We start from the raw sequence: 16,164 nt of genomic DNA, 5'->3' as shown, positions 1-16,164 counted from the left end.
GTAAGATGGGCTTTGGCCTCTGCTGGTTTTCTGCTGCTGTTGTGAGGCTCAGCTCAGAGGAACCCCAAGCTGTGGGGTGTGTGTGCTTGTGAGTGTTTCAGTGCGGTGGGTGCAGAGGTGTTGGGGAGAGCACGAGCAGAGGGGAGATGTGATCCCTGAAACTGAGCTGCTCTCTGCCCAAGTCCTTTGCTTTTGGGTCTGGAGCACCCAGAAAAAAAAAAAAAAAATCCTTTTCTGAGCAGCAAATGCTGAGGCATGTGGGGAGCTCTGGGTCAGAAATGTGCTTATTGCAAATGCTCTGGCTGAGGGGAGCAGAGCTGGGGGGGTTCCTGGCACCCCCGGCCTGGCCCTGGCTGGTATGTGGGGCTCAGCAACGAGCCCTTTAAAACCTCAACTCCTGGAAGCGTGTGATTAAGTGAGAGTCTTGGATCTGGCCCCTAGCAAAGCTGGCTGGTCCCCAGCTGCAGTTCTCCAGAAATGCTCAGGAAGGTGTCCTTTAAATGTTAAGAAATCATGTTAAAATGAGCCAGAGCTTTAGTTTAAATTTTTAATCTCCTGATTTAAAAATCAGCCTTGAGGTCTGGCCTGTTGGCAGGGGGCTGGTGCTGCTGAGCTGGTGTTTCTGTGCCGGTGGTCTCGGGGTGTGGGGCCAGCGCTGAGCTCGCCGCCGCGAAGCCGACGGTCGCACCTTTCCCCTGCCAGCGCACAGCCCAGCCAGCTTCCCCGCGGCCCATCCCGGGGGCTCCTCTCAGCTCTTTCCAGCTGACAGAAAAGACAAAGCTCAGCTTTGCAGGGTGGTGGAGGAGCATTTGGTATGTCCGTGAGCTGTGGGGGGCTCTCCCAGTCCCGTGGTTGTGGCTTTGGGTTGTTTTACATTCAGAAACGCTTCTGCTCCCCGGTGCCTGTGGCCTCGAAGATGCTCTGGAGGGTTTATCAGTGCGAGCCCCCAGCTGAGGAAGGGCTGGGGGTCTGCAGCAGCAGGAATGATGTTTCCCCCCCTTCTCCTGGAGCAGCACGAGGGAGTTTTTGGTCCTGTCCAGCTGGGACCCCCAACCTCCTGCTTTTTGCCTGGGGGAGAGGCCCCCCCCAAGCCACCACCGGTGCGAGCAGCTCCCGCCGCGCTGCCCCGAGCTCTCGGCAGAGCCGCTGCGCTGCGGGAAGGCGGATAAAAGCTCCGTGCTGGAGCAAAGGCTCCTGTTCAGCTTCCCCAGCGGAGCCCAGCTGCTGGGATTAATGCCTCCTCTCCGCTCGCCGGCGGAGGGGAAGGTGTGCAGCCTGTCTCGGGGTGCTCAATTAGAGGTGGTTTAGAGCAGGAGAAAAGAGCTTGAACGCCAGCGCTGCCTCCACACGGCAGCGGGTTTGGGAGTCCCCAGCCTGGTGGTGCTGCATGTGCCAAACCCTCGTGTTTGGAGGGGGACTGAGGGGCGGTTGGGCTTGGTGGAGACGGGGCTGAGAGCCCCCGTTGCCTGTGTCTCGCCCCAGGGGGGTGGGAGCGTGGGGCAGGGTCTGGGGGGAAACCCCCCGGGCTTGGCCAGTGTTGCTTCTGGGGTGATGCTCGGGGGCTGCTGGCGGCACCGTGGGCCCCAGTGAGGGGTCTGGGGAGAGTCAGGGCTGCTCGGGGCCCCCCCGCTCCAGCAGCTCGTTAAGTACTCGGATCCATCCGACGGGGGCTGGCGGGTGCAGAGGTGGAACAGAGTCGTGGCAGGTATGGGCAAGTCTCCCCGGGAAGTCTCTGGCCCTTCTTGGCTTGTTGTCAAACCGCTGCTCTCCAGGGACAGAGCCCGATCCTGCTCGGAAATGGGTCTCCTGTAACCACAGCTGGGGAGATGCTGTTCCTCTGCCAGCTCAGCCCCCCCCCAGCCCTGCAGCCCCAGCCCCGAGCGTGGTCTCGCTCTGGGCTGGAAGGAAGATTTTAATTAGGCCAAGATACCCCAAGGAGCAAATGCTGGGGGAGAGCTCTGGGCTGGGAAGAGGAGCAGAGCTGGAAGGAAGGAGAGGGCTTGCTCCTGTTGCTGTTCCTTCTCTCGGTGTGTTAGGGTGTTGGTTTTTTTTTTTTTTTTTTGAGACATCAAATATTTAAGATGTTTCTGTTCCAAGCTGGTTTGGAGGCTCCTCGCACGGCATCTGAGGGCAGCGTGGGGCACTGCTCGATGCCCTTCAAGGGGAGGGAGCCTCAGCCCTGATAAAAACAAAGCGTCTGCCTGTGCCTCACCCTGCCTGGGGGTGGGGAGGGTCCCCACGGCCCAGGGGTGTGCGAGGGCTGTGTCTCACCCTGTGCTGCAGGTGTTCTCGGGGTGGGGGAAGAGGGGACCTGTCCTAAACCCAGGTTTAAAAAGAAGAGTTAAGAGATCACAAAGGCTGCTTGTGGCCTCCAGCACTACCCTGAATTAACTCTTCCAGGAGAGCAGATGCTTCTGAAGAAATTAAAATGCCCCTTCCAATTTTAATTACAAAAAAAGTATTGGGGAGCCTTTCTGCAGCCAGTCAATTATCCTCACCATTACAAACGTGCCAGACTTACCCAGACTAGCAATAAGGTGCTTCAGCTTCTGCCCGTGGGAGCTTGTTATACCTCTGTCTGCGAGGCTGCAGAGCCTCCGTTATCCAATTTCTCATCCTCACACCGGTGCTGACAGCCTGTGGTTACATCTACCTCCTCTCCTCTTTGATAGCGGAGAAGGACCGAGCTCCTGGAGTCTCTCACTCCCAGGCAGCGCTTCTGACCTCGCCTCTCCTCGCGTTTCCCAGCCCCTTCCTGGAGCTCGGAGGGGGCCCGGTGCTCCCCGTGGGATGCTGCTCCTGTGCTCAGGGAGCCGCTGAGAGCGAGCCGGTGCCTCTCCCGAGGAAGAGGAGGATGCTGAGGAGGGCTGAAGGAAGCTCTTGGCTGTTGTCCTGCAGCTTTTGGATAATGCTGACGGTCCCCAAAGCGCCTGACATCCCAGCAAAGACTCTTACATTTCAAATAAAACCTTGATCTTTTTTTGGAACTTGCCTTGGTTTCAGACAAGGGTTTTTAATTCAAGCCCAGCAACGTATTTTGGGTTTGACTTTGATGCGCCCTCTTCAAGCAGGAGGCAAAATAACAGCTTTCAAATCTACAAATAGGCCTGAGGCGGCTTTCTGCTGCCCGCGGGGCCGGTGCGGCGGCTGCGCCCGGCAAACCCCTCATTAGCCGAGGTCTCCAGCAGCAGCTGGTGAACGTGCTGCTGCTCTTGGGGGCTGGAGACCCCCCCCTCTGCTCTGGGGGTCTGGGATTTCTAGCAAGGAGCTCCAAAACCCCCACCCTGATGAGCAGTTGGAGACCTTGTGCGTCTTCATCCCTTCCAGAAGAGTCTTGGAGAGGCGGGAGGCGCGCGGCTGGATTCCCGGTGTCGTTACGAGTGATGCTGCCCCGAATCGTAGCTCGGGGTTGGGATTCTCCGTCAGCCGTGGGATGTTGCTGGAGGATTGGGCCAAAACTCAAGGGAGATGGTGAGGTGGGGCTGCCCTGCGTGGGGCAGGGGTGACCCAGCAGCACTTGGGGGCCACCTGGGCATCGCCCGGCGTGTCCCCGGGGTCACCGGTGACAATGTGGGTGCCACCGGAGCCCGCTGCCCTCTCCAATCCCCGGGATGTTGCCAGCGTTGTGCAGGGCAGCTCACGGCTTTTCCACCCGCTGCCGGAGGCAGCCGTGGTGCCACGTGCTGGAACTTGCTCCCGCTTGGCTGGATCTGGGCAGGGGAGAGCTGGCACGGAGCGGGCAGGGCTGGGGGGGGGGACGGGCTCTGGTGGGAGCGTTGCTGCGAGATCAAAACTCAACCAGCCTGCCCGGGTGACTGAGGGGGGGAACCAGGTACCTGTGCAAGTGGGTAATAAACGGCTCACACCTCAGCAAGATTAATTGTAATAACCGTAAATCAGCGCAGGCACCGGGAGCAGGCGCTGAATTTATGGCCCTGGAGACAGGAATTCCTGTTCTTTATGGAACAAAGCCCTGATCTCGCCGGGGCTGGGGAGCGTGCTGAGTATTATTGTGGCTGCTCCCCGCTGCAGCGGAGCAGGGTCCGAGCCCACAGCAGCGGGCTGAGCTCCCCCCTGCCAAGGCAGCTTCAATCCCTCTCTGCTTGTTCCAGCCTGTACTGGGAACCACCTCCTCGAGGGGCGAGCCAGGATTGCAGCCTCCCACAGCACATCGATCCCAGTCATCCCTCGGTTGAGAATGCCAGCCACGGAGCTGATTAATGCCGGGGTGGGCAAGTGCTGGGTTATTGTTCAGTCTCTCTTCGAGAGGTCGATGGGAAATTTGGCAGGAGCTCTCCAAACCTGCAACGTGCGCACAGGCGGGGTGTGCGTGCGCGTGTGTCCCCCACCCCGAGGCCTGCGGGTGTATCACGCAGTGGAAGCACACACACGGGGGCCTGGGCACGAATACGCACGGTCGTGTCCGCGCGCTCCCGCCGTCCCTGCCCTGAGCTGACCCGGCCGTGCTAGGCCTGGCTTTGGGCTAATCCGCTCCTGCTTCCATTCCCCCCCGATCCCTGCAGGTCTCCGGGCTCAGGACGCTGATGCAGCGCCCGGGGTGGCCGGTTGCCCCCGCGCGGACGGTGCGGTGGGTCCCTGGGCCCGGCCACTTGCCCCCAGCCCGCAGTGGGAAGCCCAGAGACATCCCCGAGGGATGCGCCTTGAGGCCTGATCCTGGCGGGGGGAGCGGGGCTGGCGGGGCGGCAGGATCAGCCCTGAGGGGGGGCTGCGTTATCTGGGAGGTGTTGCTGCCTCATCTCGGGGGTGAGAGCTCTGATTTTTTTAAATTTTTTTTAAGAAAAAGCCTCAAAATGCTTGCTTTGAGGATCCCGCAGCCATGAGCTGTGCTTTTGAGCTACCTCTGGGAGCGGGGGGGGGACACACACGCTGTGTCCCCTTTGTGTCCCCTTCCCAGGGACTGGGGGCTGATGCTTTGAGCGCTATGGGCGTTGGGGGGGGATGTGGGGAGAGGCGAAAACTGCGGGGGGGGAGCTGCTGCTTCCACACCCGAGGGCAGCGGGGGGGGACGGACACACACACACGGATGACACAGACACCCCCGCCCCGCCCCGCACGAACTGGGGGCGGGGGGGGGGGGGGGGGATGCGCCCTCTCCGCCTCCCTCCCCGCCGCTCCGTGCGCACCCGCCCGCGGCCGCTGGGTAGCGCTCGGAGCCGCGTTGTCTCCCCGCCTCCTCGGTTCGGGCTGCCCCCCCCCGCTCGGCGTCCGTCCGCCCCCCCTCCCCGGCTCCGCCGAGCCGCGCAGGAGGAGCCGGAGCCGGTCGGAGCTCCGAGAGGGGACGTGCGCGGCCCCGCCGGCCCCCCCACCCCTCCCCGCCGCCTCCGAGCGGGACCCCGCGCCGCCGCCGCACTTTCCCCGCTTCCTCACGCGGGGAGGGGGGGGGGAGAAGCCCCCCCTTCCCCCCCCGTCTCCAGGAGCCGCCGAGGCGGGGATGTCCCCAGGCGGGAGCTGAGCGCCGGGGAGGGGCCGCCCCCCCCCCCGGACCCCAAACTTTTCAGCGGCTGCGGTGCGCTCGGCTGCGGGGGCACGGCCCCCCCCCCCTCCTTGGTGCCCGGGGGGGGCAGCCCTGCGCTTCCCGTCCCCTTCCCTGGGGAGGGGCTCGGCTGCCGGCCCCGCTCTGGATTTGGGGGTCCCGGCTCCGCACGTCCCCCGGGAAGTTGCACATGGTGGGGAGCTGCCTGCGGATCCCCCCCCCCCCCGCCTCCAAAACGCCCCACCAGGAGCCTTTCACCCCATCGTCTTCGCCTCCACGCCCCCCCCCCCCAATTGTCTTCGCCCTGAGCAGCGCTGCTGCGGGGGGCCCCGAGGACACCCCGGCTTCCAGCCAGCAGCGGGGACAGTCGCCGCAGCCACCCGGATTATAAAGTCGGGGAAGTTGCCCCCCCCCCCGCTCGGCGGAGCCATGGCCCGGCTCGGGAGCTGGGGGCTGCTGTGCTTCGCGGTGCTCACCCTGCCCGGGCCCCCGGGAGCCGGCGCCCAAGGTAAGGGGGTGTAAGGGGGGGCACCCTCCAGCTCCGATTTGGATGCTGGGGATGGACCGCGGAGGGTTTGGGGGGGTCCCGGCGCTGCTCCCCTCAACCGAGCCTCCATCCTCCCGGGTCGGGGAAGCTTTGTGCCAGCCGGGGGGGTGGGGACCGAGACGGCCTCGGAGGTTCTGTTGAAAGGGGGGGGCACAGAATCGGTGGCGTTTGAGGAGCCCCCGCTCCCCGGAGCTGGCGCCTGCCGGTGCTGAGCACAGTGCGGTGCCCGGGGGGGGCTCGGCGGGGGCGAGCAGCACGGCTCTGCTCTTCCTCCTCCTTCCCTCTGCCCCATAACTGCCCCCAGGCTGGGATGGGGGGGGCGAAAATGTTGCTCTGATCATGGGGTAGACTCTGCCCTGGAGCGCTCCCGGGAGGCTGAGCATCCCCCGGAGATGGCGGGGGGGGGGTGTGTGTGTGAAAGCCCCCATCTCACCCCCTCCCGGGGGACCCCCATTGCACCACAAGACCTGGGGCGCAAGTTTGGGGAGCTCCCGGGGACCCGCTCTCACCCTGCTGTTGGTCCCATCGCCTGGAGCTGGGGGGCTGCACCCTGAGCCCCCGTGGGTGCCCGGGGCTCCCTGCGCACCCAACCGGCTCCTGGGGTGAGGCCGGGTGAGCCCCGCTCTGCTCCTCGCCCCCGGGGCTCCGCCACAGCACCCTCTGGTTTTAGCTGTTCCGCTGCCCGAGAGGGATGTAGGAATAGTTCGTGGCCCTTTGGGGTGCAGAGATGCCGGGGGGGGGTGTCCTGGGGTCCCGTCCCCTCCCTCCTGGCAGAGCTGCAGCACGGCCGCCTCCATCCCCACCGCTTAGACCAAGCGGATCCAGGCTGGAAAAGAAAAAGGGGGGGGGGGGTACAGTGGGGCGTAGCGCTGGGGGTTCTCGCCCGCGACATTTCTTGCCCTTGTTTGCGGCAGCAAGTGGAGCCAGAAGTCCCCGTGCGCTCCCGTCCTCCCGCTTCCCCCTGCGCCTCCCCCAGCGCTGCTATAATTTCTCAGTAATTAAGTTCAGAACGCAACATCTAAAGCGGCAGTACATTATCCGGGCAGGCCCTGTGTGGGGAGCTCTGAAGGTCTCTGATTGATTCACTCCCTTGCCGAGTTTCTCTCTTCTCCTCCTTGGCATCTCCGGCCGGCGGGTCCCCCCCGCTCCGTTTGTTCCCCGCCTGTGGGACAGGCTCCTGGGGTGACCGAATCTCCTCCCGTTTGTCCGGGGGGGACCTCGGGGTCTCGCCGTGGGGTGGGGGAGACGTGGGGCTGTCAGCGCTGCGGCCCCCTCGAAGGGCAGGGACGGGGCTTCGCTCGCCTCTCCGGGTGCGGGAGCCGAGCGTTGCGGCTTGGGCTGGCCGTGGCGCGTGTCACGTCCTCGCGGGCGGGTGGCCGTGACATTGCTGGGTGCCGGTGGCTGGTAGCCACGGGCGAGCGGTGGCCGCCTGCGATGGAGTCATGGTGGGGGGAGCATCGCCAAAGCCTGGCGTGTGCCCGTGTCCGCAGCCAGGGACGCGCTGGCAGGGTCACCTCCCCCGGCGTGCGGTGCCCGGCGTGCGGTGGCCACCGATGCTCGCCGGTGAGGCTCGTTGGGGCCAACTGGGTGTTGTTGGGGCTAGTGAAGGAGCTTCCCCGGTGCGGGGGGGATGCCCGGTTTCGGCCTCCAGCTCAGCCTCGCGTGGGCATCCCCGCAGGGCCGGCGGCGGGCGCGGAGGCCGGCGGCGCTTTGTGCCGGTGCTATTGATTCGGGCAACGGAAGAAAATGGGATCAATAGGGAAGGGAAGGAGGAGGGGGGGCGCGAGACCTCCCGGCCGGGGTGCGGGGGCTCCCCGGGCGCAGGATGAAACCCTTTGATACCTGCCATTGGGTAAAACAAAGGCCCTGCACTGCCGGGGAGAGAGGGGATGGAAGTTTAATTACAGCCCGTCTGTGCTGTGTAATTATTAATTATCCACGGCAAAAAATAACTTATTGATTAGGAGCCTGGCGCTAATTACCCGGAGCCGAATGCGGTGCTGGGTGGAAGGCTAATCAGTCAGCGCCGCCCGGGCGGGAGCTGTGTCGCAGTGCGACCTGTGCCGATGCCGGTGCCACGGCCGGGGGGGCTGTGCCATGGTCGGGGGGGCACGGGCAGCCCCCTGCTGCCAGCCCACGCCTGCCGCAAAGCTGATTAGCAAGATGAGAAAGGCCCCTCCAAGAGCTGGGGGGGGGTGTGGGGGGATGTCTGGGGGGTCCCTGCCTATTGCTCCCCACTTTTTGCAGGTTTTGTGACCCCCAGGGATGCGGTTTCCCACCCACCCGGGGCTGGGGGTGCAGCCTGGGACCCCCCGTGTTGGCACAGCACCTCTGATGGGATTGAGGAGGCTGCGGCCAGTCCCGGGGGGATTTGGGCGGCTTAAGGTTCCAGACAGGATTTGGGGCAGGGGCCTGAGGCAGGCGGCTTCCTCCAAAGAGGCTTATTAGGGGGTGGGGGGGTGCTGGCACCTTCTGGCACCCGTGTGTGGTGCCTGGGCACGTCCGGAGCCCCGCGGGGCTGAGCGGGAGCGGGGCGAGCCCCAGCTCCTTCCCAGGGCCGTGGTGCTGGGGTCTTGGGGACTTGGGGAGGGGCAGCCGGGGCAGGTGGCTCCTGCTCCCACTTCCCCGTGACCGGTGGCCTCGTGCAAAGCTCCAGCTCCGGCAGGAAAGTGGCTTTTAGGGGCGAGGAAGGGAAGATTAAAATTTGATGCTGCTTTGGAAGCCATTAGTGACCAGGCGCGGCGATGAAATTTTGATGATCTGATAACCGTTAGGGGAGGGGGATACGGTGACCCCCCCAGCAGCCCGTGTCACCGCGCCCCGTCAGTGTGCTTGGTGCTCTGGCTGATCCCCAAAGCTTTGGGGTGTCGGGGCCCCGAGCCACAGCAGCACTGGGGTATGGCGCCGGGGATCCGCTCCCTGGGGGACCACAGGAGGTGGCTGCAGGATTGTACCCATCCCCGCTGCCTGGCAGAGCCGGAGCCGCTGGCACCGTGGGGCACGTGTTGGTGGGCTGAGCGAGCCGGGGCCAGCTGAGGGGCTGCTGCCCCGGGGCCGGGGTGGCAATGCCACTCGTCCCTTGGCGCTGGGGTTTAGGCTGCGGCGGCGTTTCGGCTCAGTGGGAGCAGATGAGGAGTTGGAGGAGAGGGAAGGAGGGAGGCGGGTGGATGCAGGTTGCTTGTGAACCTGGGAAAATGCTGATTATTAAACCTGGGAGGAGGGAGGCTGGCTCGCAGGGTGGTGCGATGAGGAGTGACCCTGCGTCTTTACGAACCGTGTCCTTGTCCCCGGCCTGTGCCTGGAGCTGATCCCTGATGTGGCTGGTTCCTGCCTGAGAACGAGCTCCAGCCACAACACCCGTTACTGTAGGCCCTACACAAACTCTTTGGGATGCACTGGTGTTTGGCAGCGGCGCAGGCTGGTACCTGGGGTGAATGAGGCCCTGCTCAGACTGGGGTGCAGAGCTGTGTGGGAGCAAAACCCTTTGGGTGCTGGATCCCAGCTGGGGAGGGTGAGCGGTGGGTGCTCTCACCTCTGAGCCCTCGTTACCTCCCCGAGCTCATTAGCACGTTGCGTGTCGCTGGGTGGAAAACGGGCAGTGCCAGGTCAGTAATAAATATGCTGCTGTCAGTGGTGATGTGATCGTGCTAACGAAGGGCAACCTCAGCCCCCACCATGCCCGGGGTTGTGCCGGGGCTGGTGGGGGTGACCCGGTGGCTGCGGGGCTCCGTGGCACCGGGCCTTGGTCTTCCAAAGCACCCGCACGGATCCAGCACCCCTGTGGTGCTGGGAGGGCTCAGGGTGGTGGGTGCTGGGGAGCAAAGGGGTGTCTTGGGAGCTCCTGCTGGAGAGGACGCGGGGCCAGGGTCACTCTGAGCGGCTGGAGGTGCGGGGATGATGCCAGGGACCTGCCCCATCCCCACGGCTGCTGCTCTGTTTTGGGGTTCCCACCCTCTGCACCCCAGAGCCATCCATGGAGGTGGATCCCAACTTGGGGTGCGTTCCCGCCACCCCTCGCCCTGCTGGCAGACAGGAATGTGCTGGCAGCAGCTCCCTGCCTTGCTTGGCATCCCTGACACCCCGGGCACGCTGGCAACGCCGCCGGCATGGGCACAGCCCTGGGCACCCCCTCCGTGGGGCTGGCGACCGGCAGTCAGGGTGGGTCCCCCCGCTCCCAGCGATGCTTCAGAGGGGTGCAGCCCTCTGCTCCCAGCGATGACTTGGGGGTGCAGCCCCCACCCCGCTCCCAGCGATGCTTCGCCTTCCAACCCTTCTCCTCTGCCTGAGGCCGACCACCTGCCTGCGCCCGGGGCAGGCAGCGGCCCCCTCGGCGGCCCCCTCCCCTCGCCCCCAGCCCCGCGGGGTGCAGGCATGCCTGCGCCTGGAAAGCCATGCCGGGCTCGGGTTGCCTGGGAACTGGGTAACCTGATCCTTGGGAACGGGGCCGAGGGCAGGGGACATTCCTGGGCTGCAGCTGGTCCCCAGCCCCCTTTGTCTCCCCTCTCTGATGGGGCAGTTGCTCCCCGTCCCCCGACCCCCCAGGAATGGGGCCTTGGGGCGCGGGGGGCTCTCGGCCTCTGGCAGAGCCATTCCCGGGGATGCTGGGGCTGGCAGCTGCTGGCTGCTCCCCCTCCGTTGTCACCTCCACGCATGGATCAGTGTCACCTCCTGGCCAGCAGCCACCCACAAGCCGGGGAAGGCCCTGGGCACTGGGACCAGCTGCCACCGCGTGCCAGCAGCTGGGCATCCCGGCCGGCAGCGGGGACGGCGTGGTGGCAATTCCAGGAATACCGGGGCCCCCACCCCGTGCTGAACCCGCCCTCCCTCTTCTCCCAGCCAGCAGTCATTGTCCCCGTCATCCACCTCGGAGCGTGGCAGCTCTGGGCCCTCGGGAGCTCTCCCTCTGCCCTTGGGCATTTGCGGGGGAAACCGAGGTGCTGGGCAGAGGGTGGGCACGGTGGGACGGGGACTGCTCTCTGTGTACGCGGGCAGACGTGTCTCCGTGGGCTCTGATCCATCCCTGCCTGCCCATGCGGAGGTGCCGAGGCCCCCAGCGCAGGGAAACCTTGATGAGTTTGACCATTAGCGGAAAGAAACCGCTGAGCTAATTTTAGCTGTGGTAGCTAATTGCTTTTCGCTACTGCTGGGTGAGACGACAACCTGCGAGTCCTCGTCGGTAACCTTGAGCCCTCCTGGCTCTGTGCTGCGGCGGGTGCTGCCGGGGCGAGGAGCGGGATGGGGGTTCCTCAGTGGGATCACTGGTCCCTGGGGGGGGTTTCTCCAGGACTCCGGGGTCCATGTGCGAAGCTGGCAGGGGTTGGGGTGCCTGGCAGGGGTTGGGGTGCCCTGGCTTCCAGGGACGGGTGTCCCTTGTGCCCCTCGAGGACTGGGGGCACGTGTGTCAGGGGGGCAGACTCTGGCTGTCCCCTGGGGCCACAGTGGGTCACCCGGGCAGTGGGGTGGCAGCACGGCTGAGTTTGTGGCTCTCAACAAGTTGAGGAAGGGAAACGCTCTTTTGAGAGCCCTGTCATCGATCAGGGCACGTGTGCCCGTCCTGGGTGTGTGAATCACCCGAACCAGAGGGCATTTCCCTGGGGTGAGCGCGGGGCTGGGGACCCACGTGCTCCCCCAGCCTCACCCAGTTTGTTTGGAGGAACTTGTCCCCCTCCATCCCCCTCCTGCATGGCCGAACCCCCCCAGCACATCCCAGTCCACTGCTGTGAGCCGGCTGTGTGAGGAAACTGGGCGGAACGTAGGGCAGGCGCTGGGCATTAACTGGGGGGTTTTTAGGGCTATTTATTTCCCTTTTCATCCCGTCCAGCAGCCTTTGTCTCCCCGGCGAGCAGCAGAGGAGCGCGGGGCTGTGCAGGTGGCTGTCGCTGGGTCTCGGCATGGGGGGATGCTCAGGGTTTCCCCTCCTCCTCCTCCTCTTCCTTTTCGCTTGGGTTGGAGTGTGGGGTCGGGCTGGGAGCTGGGGGGGGAGGCAAAAGGGAGGTGCAGGGGCTGCGGACATGCTGCCGGGTCCTGGCCCAGCGCGGGGCTGGGAGGGCTGGAGGGAGGGAGGGCTGGAGGGGGCTGGGGAGAGGTGGACACAATAGCTCTGGTTTCAGCAACCGCCTCCTGAATGCCTGAAAAACAGCTGATGGCCGTGAAGGGGGATGAAATGGGATTAGCTGCTGTTTCCAACGGGAGCGCGTCCTGCCAGCCGGACAATGCGCCCGCTGTGCCCCCCCTTCACGCCTCGACACCCCGGCCCTGGCTCCCCGGGGCTGGGGTGCTGCCTCCTGCCCCGGCCAGCTCTGGGTGGGGGGTCTCGGGGTCTGCCAAAGCTCCTGGTGCTCCAATATTGGGTGCTGCACAACCTCCCGGGGGGGCTTGCAGGGGGCTGGAGACCCTGGGGCAGGGTGGGGGCTTCTTCCTGCCCCACAGCAGCACCGAGGGGGGCCTGGGGGACCTTGCCTGGCCCGTGCCGGGGTGGCAGGAGCTCCTGGGGACTGTCCCACCCCAGCGAACATCAACGCTGGGGGCCCAGAATGGAGCCCCGCACAACGAGAAGCAAACCTCGAGGTGTGGGGGGGTGCCCCCTTGCACCCCCTCGGGGTCCAGCCTGCGGTGGGTGCTGGGAATGGGGGTGCAGAGGGGGCCCAGCGGCGCGTCTCGGGGTGGGAGCAGCGTGCGGCCCCAGCTGCAGCGCTGCCGGGGCGTTGTGCGTGTGCAGCCCCTGCGCTCGGCGGAGTGAATTGATGTTTATTTTGATAATGAGTTCTCAATGCATTCGCGAACTAATAAAATCAACTCATTAGGGGGGTATGTTTAATTCAGAGCTCTGCCATGGGGAGAGCCCTCCCCGCCGGCTGAGCACCGGGAAGCGCTGAGCACCCGGCCTCTGCCTGCACGCGGGCGGTGCAAGGGGAGGAAGGTGATGGGTGCCTTCATCTCCCCGTTTTTTCCATTTTTTCTCACTTACGTGGTGGAAAGAAGGAGCCGAGCTGTGCAGCGGAGGGTGGAAACAAGGCCCGTGCAGCGAGCAGGGGGGGCTGAGCTGCCTGAGCGCTTCACCTGGGGCGGCGGTGGAGTCTCGCTCGCTTGGCTTCTCCCCATAAGCTCCACGTCAGGCTGGGCAGCGGCGCTGGTTTTCCCGCTGGAATCGCTGGCCCAGCGTCGCCGCCTTGGCTGGAAAAGCCCCTCTGGCAGGGAGAGCCACAAGTGTGTATAAAATAAGTGCAACGACCAGAGTTCGTTTCTCTGCCCGGGAAATTCAGTCGTGGATGGCTGCGGGGGGGTCGTCAGGCTGGGAGTTATTCCCATCCCACATTTACAAACCGGGGTGTCTGGGAAGGAAAAGCTTTGGAAAAAAAAAAGATTTTTCCAAGGAAAACTCACCTTTGCCTGTCATGCTACAGCTATTTATGTTTCAAGCGCGCAGCGCAATGACTAATTAATACTTCGGAAAAAAGGATGTCTGGGCAACACCCAGTAAACTGCCCGGTGCCCACTGGCTCGGGGCCGTGCGGTGACGGGGGGGCCCGTGGCCGCCAGCACCTTCATCCCGCTCGGCACGGGGGGGGCAGGGAGCTGGCAAAGTGTTTTCCATCCCGCGGGGCTGGCGACTTAATTGCGTCAGCGCCATGGGAAAGGCTGAGTGGGGTTTTTCTTGTGGTTTCTGTCTTGTGTTTTTCTTTCCCCGCCGTTTTTTTTTTTCGGTTGGGAAATGCCGCCTTGTTGAGATTCTCGCGGCGAGGCTGGAAAGCGGCTGTTTGTCTGTCTGTCTGTCTCTCTTGTCTGCGAGGGTGGTTGCAGGGCGAGGGCTGCGCGGAGCATCCTGCCTGGCTGGGGGATGCGGGGGGGTGGCGGGATGGTGAGGGGGACGCACACGGGTGTCCTTTGCAGAAGTGACATCCCAAGCGCCAAGCGGTGGCTTTGTTTTCTCCCTCCTCCTTGGCCACGGTGGCCCTGGGAGCCGCCACAACTGGCTTGGGAGCCAACCCAGGGCTGTGGTTGCCTTTCAGGAATACCTGGAGGATGCACTCGATGTGCTCCACGGGGCTAAATCCAGCCCGGAGCTGAGCTGGGCTGCACCAGACTTGTGTGCCATCGCTCCCACCCAGTGCCGGGACCACCCTGGGGTTGGGGTGTGGGGCTGCTGAGACCCCCACCTCGCTGGCAGCTGGGTGCGGAGCCTGTTCCTGACAAACCCTCGCCGGGAAGCTCCGCTCCGGGCTGCGAAGGTTTTGGGCGCGGGGCTGGGAAGGGCCCCTCTGCCCCTCTGAGCGTGCAGGGAGGAGGATGCGTGTTCACCCCGTCTCCTGCCCGGAGAGTGTCTGGCTGGCGGCTGTTGGGGGGGTCTGGAGGTGATGTCTGTCCATCCTTCCCCTCCTCACCGTTTTGGATTATCTCCCGGCAAAATCAGCCGCAGGATCCGGCCCCTCTAATAGCGTTGAGTCACTCTCCGGGTGTCTGTGACTCACAGCAGTGACCCAGATTCGGCAGAGCTGCGTAATCACGGGGTCGGGAGGATTTGAGGCATCGGAAGGAGTTTGTTGGGGAAGAAGTTTTGGCCAGAGCCTGGAGCTTGTTAAACATCCCCAGCTGGGGACGGGGCTGTGCCCTGCGTGGGGACGTGCTCGGTGAGGGGACAGGCTCGCTGGCATCGGCGGTGATGTCCAGCAGCCCCGGGGACTTGCCGCTGGGCTGGGGGTGCTCCTGTCCCCCCAGGAGCCTCCGTGCGTGGCCCCTTTGCTGCAGGTCCCCTGCAGCTCCCCGCAGCCCCTTGGGTTTGGAGCTCAGCGCTGGGGTCTGTGCCTTTGGGGTCAGGTTTGGGACCAGGCTCCGGGGTCCGTGCGCTCAGGGCCTGGCGTGGGGGTCCGGAGGGACCGTGTGGTGCTTCAAAGGACAAAGCTTTGCTTGTTGTGTGTGTGTGTCCCTTCCCGAGCTGGGGACGCACAACGGGGCCGTGTGTGTGTGTCTGTTTGGGGTTTCCTGCGAGGGGAAATGTTATTTTTTCCAGCTGGCGCTGCCGGGGCGGGCAGAGGGGCTGGGTGTGCGAGGGCAGGCAGGGACGGGCAGGCACACAGTCCCGCTCTGTTCCCAGCCACGGCCTCGCCGCGGGGCTCAAGGAGATGCTGTTCCCCGGCCAGGGCTGACGTCTCTTCCTTGGCTCCGGGAGCATCTTACCTGGCGCGTGTTGGCACTGGGGTGTGCCTGGGCTGGGTCCCCAGTGCCGCAGGGGCTGGGTGCTGAGCGCTGCCCTGGGCTGTGGTCCTTGGGTGATGATGCTGGCAGGGCCCCAGCTCTGCTGCAGTGGGTGCAACGGGGGGTTGGTCACCAGGTTTGGGACCTTCCGATGGCCGTGGCCACGTGCTGGGGGTTGTGTGGTGGTTGGGGAAGGATGAGACCGCGAAGGGAGGTGGTGTCGTCTCCAGCCCTGCTGCTGGGAGAGGGGAGGTGCTGAGCGGGCACCGCGGTGCTGCCGGCCTCTGCGTCCCTTCTGCAAACACCCCGTGTCCTGGGGGAGCCGCGCTCACCACTCCCCATGTGCCCCATCCCTGGGGGGGGTTCAGCCGGGCACGGCGGGGGGTTCAGCCGGGCATGGTGAGGCCACTGGCTCAGCCGCTGGCCCGCTGAGTCCTCCGAGAGCCTGGCTGCGGAAGAGGAGCTTGTTATGGAGCCATCCTGCTTTTAATTAACAAATTAAAATCCTAGTTAACAATCCAGCCCCAGGGCTGTTGGAGGCTGGGAGAAGCTGGAGCGTTTGTTATGGAAACAGCAGTTAATTAACAAATAAATAAATAAGTATGGGCCTGGAGACAGATGTGGGAGGAGGAAGGAGAGACTGCAGTGAGGTTGGGGTGTCCTGCTGAGGTTGGGGTGTCCCGCTGGCCTGTCAGGAGGTAGCGTGGGAGGAGGGTGTCCGTCTGTCCATCTGTCCATCCTGGGGGATGCCATGGCCTTGCTGGGTGGCGCCAACCCCGCTCGGAGCCGCTGGGCGCGAGGAGCTGGATCCTGGCTCGTGCCACGGCAGATCTGGACGTGAACTGTGCCAGGGCCACCCTGGCTGGGTTTGGGGCTCCCAGGCTCTGCCTGGGCTTTGCCCAGCGCTGCTGGCCCTGGACATTGCACCCGT

General features: G+C 64.6%; 1 protein-coding gene across 2 annotated transcripts in view; it reads left to right on the top strand.

The window, feature by feature from the left end:
- The first annotated feature begins 5,731 nt into the window (after nt 1-5,731).
- The window catches only part of SDK2 (sidekick cell adhesion molecule 2), a 49,012-nt gene continuing 38,579 nt past the window's right edge, over nt 5,732-16,164 (top strand). For both annotated transcript variants that reach the window (XM_074922127.1, XM_074922126.1), the window contains exon 1: nt 5,732-6,002. In XM_074922127.1, the coding sequence (XP_074778228.1) occupies nt 5,924-6,002 (79 nt within the window). In that variant the 5' untranslated portion in view covers nt 5,732-5,923. The remainder of the gene's footprint in view (nt 6,003-16,164) is intronic.

This window comes from Athene noctua, chromosome 18 (assembly GCF_965140245.1).
Source record: "Athene noctua chromosome 18, bAthNoc1.hap1.1, whole genome shotgun sequence".
Classification (NCBI taxonomy): domain Eukaryota; kingdom Metazoa; phylum Chordata; class Aves; order Strigiformes; family Strigidae; genus Athene; species Athene noctua.
This window is presented reverse-complemented; position numbering and strand designations above follow the sequence as displayed.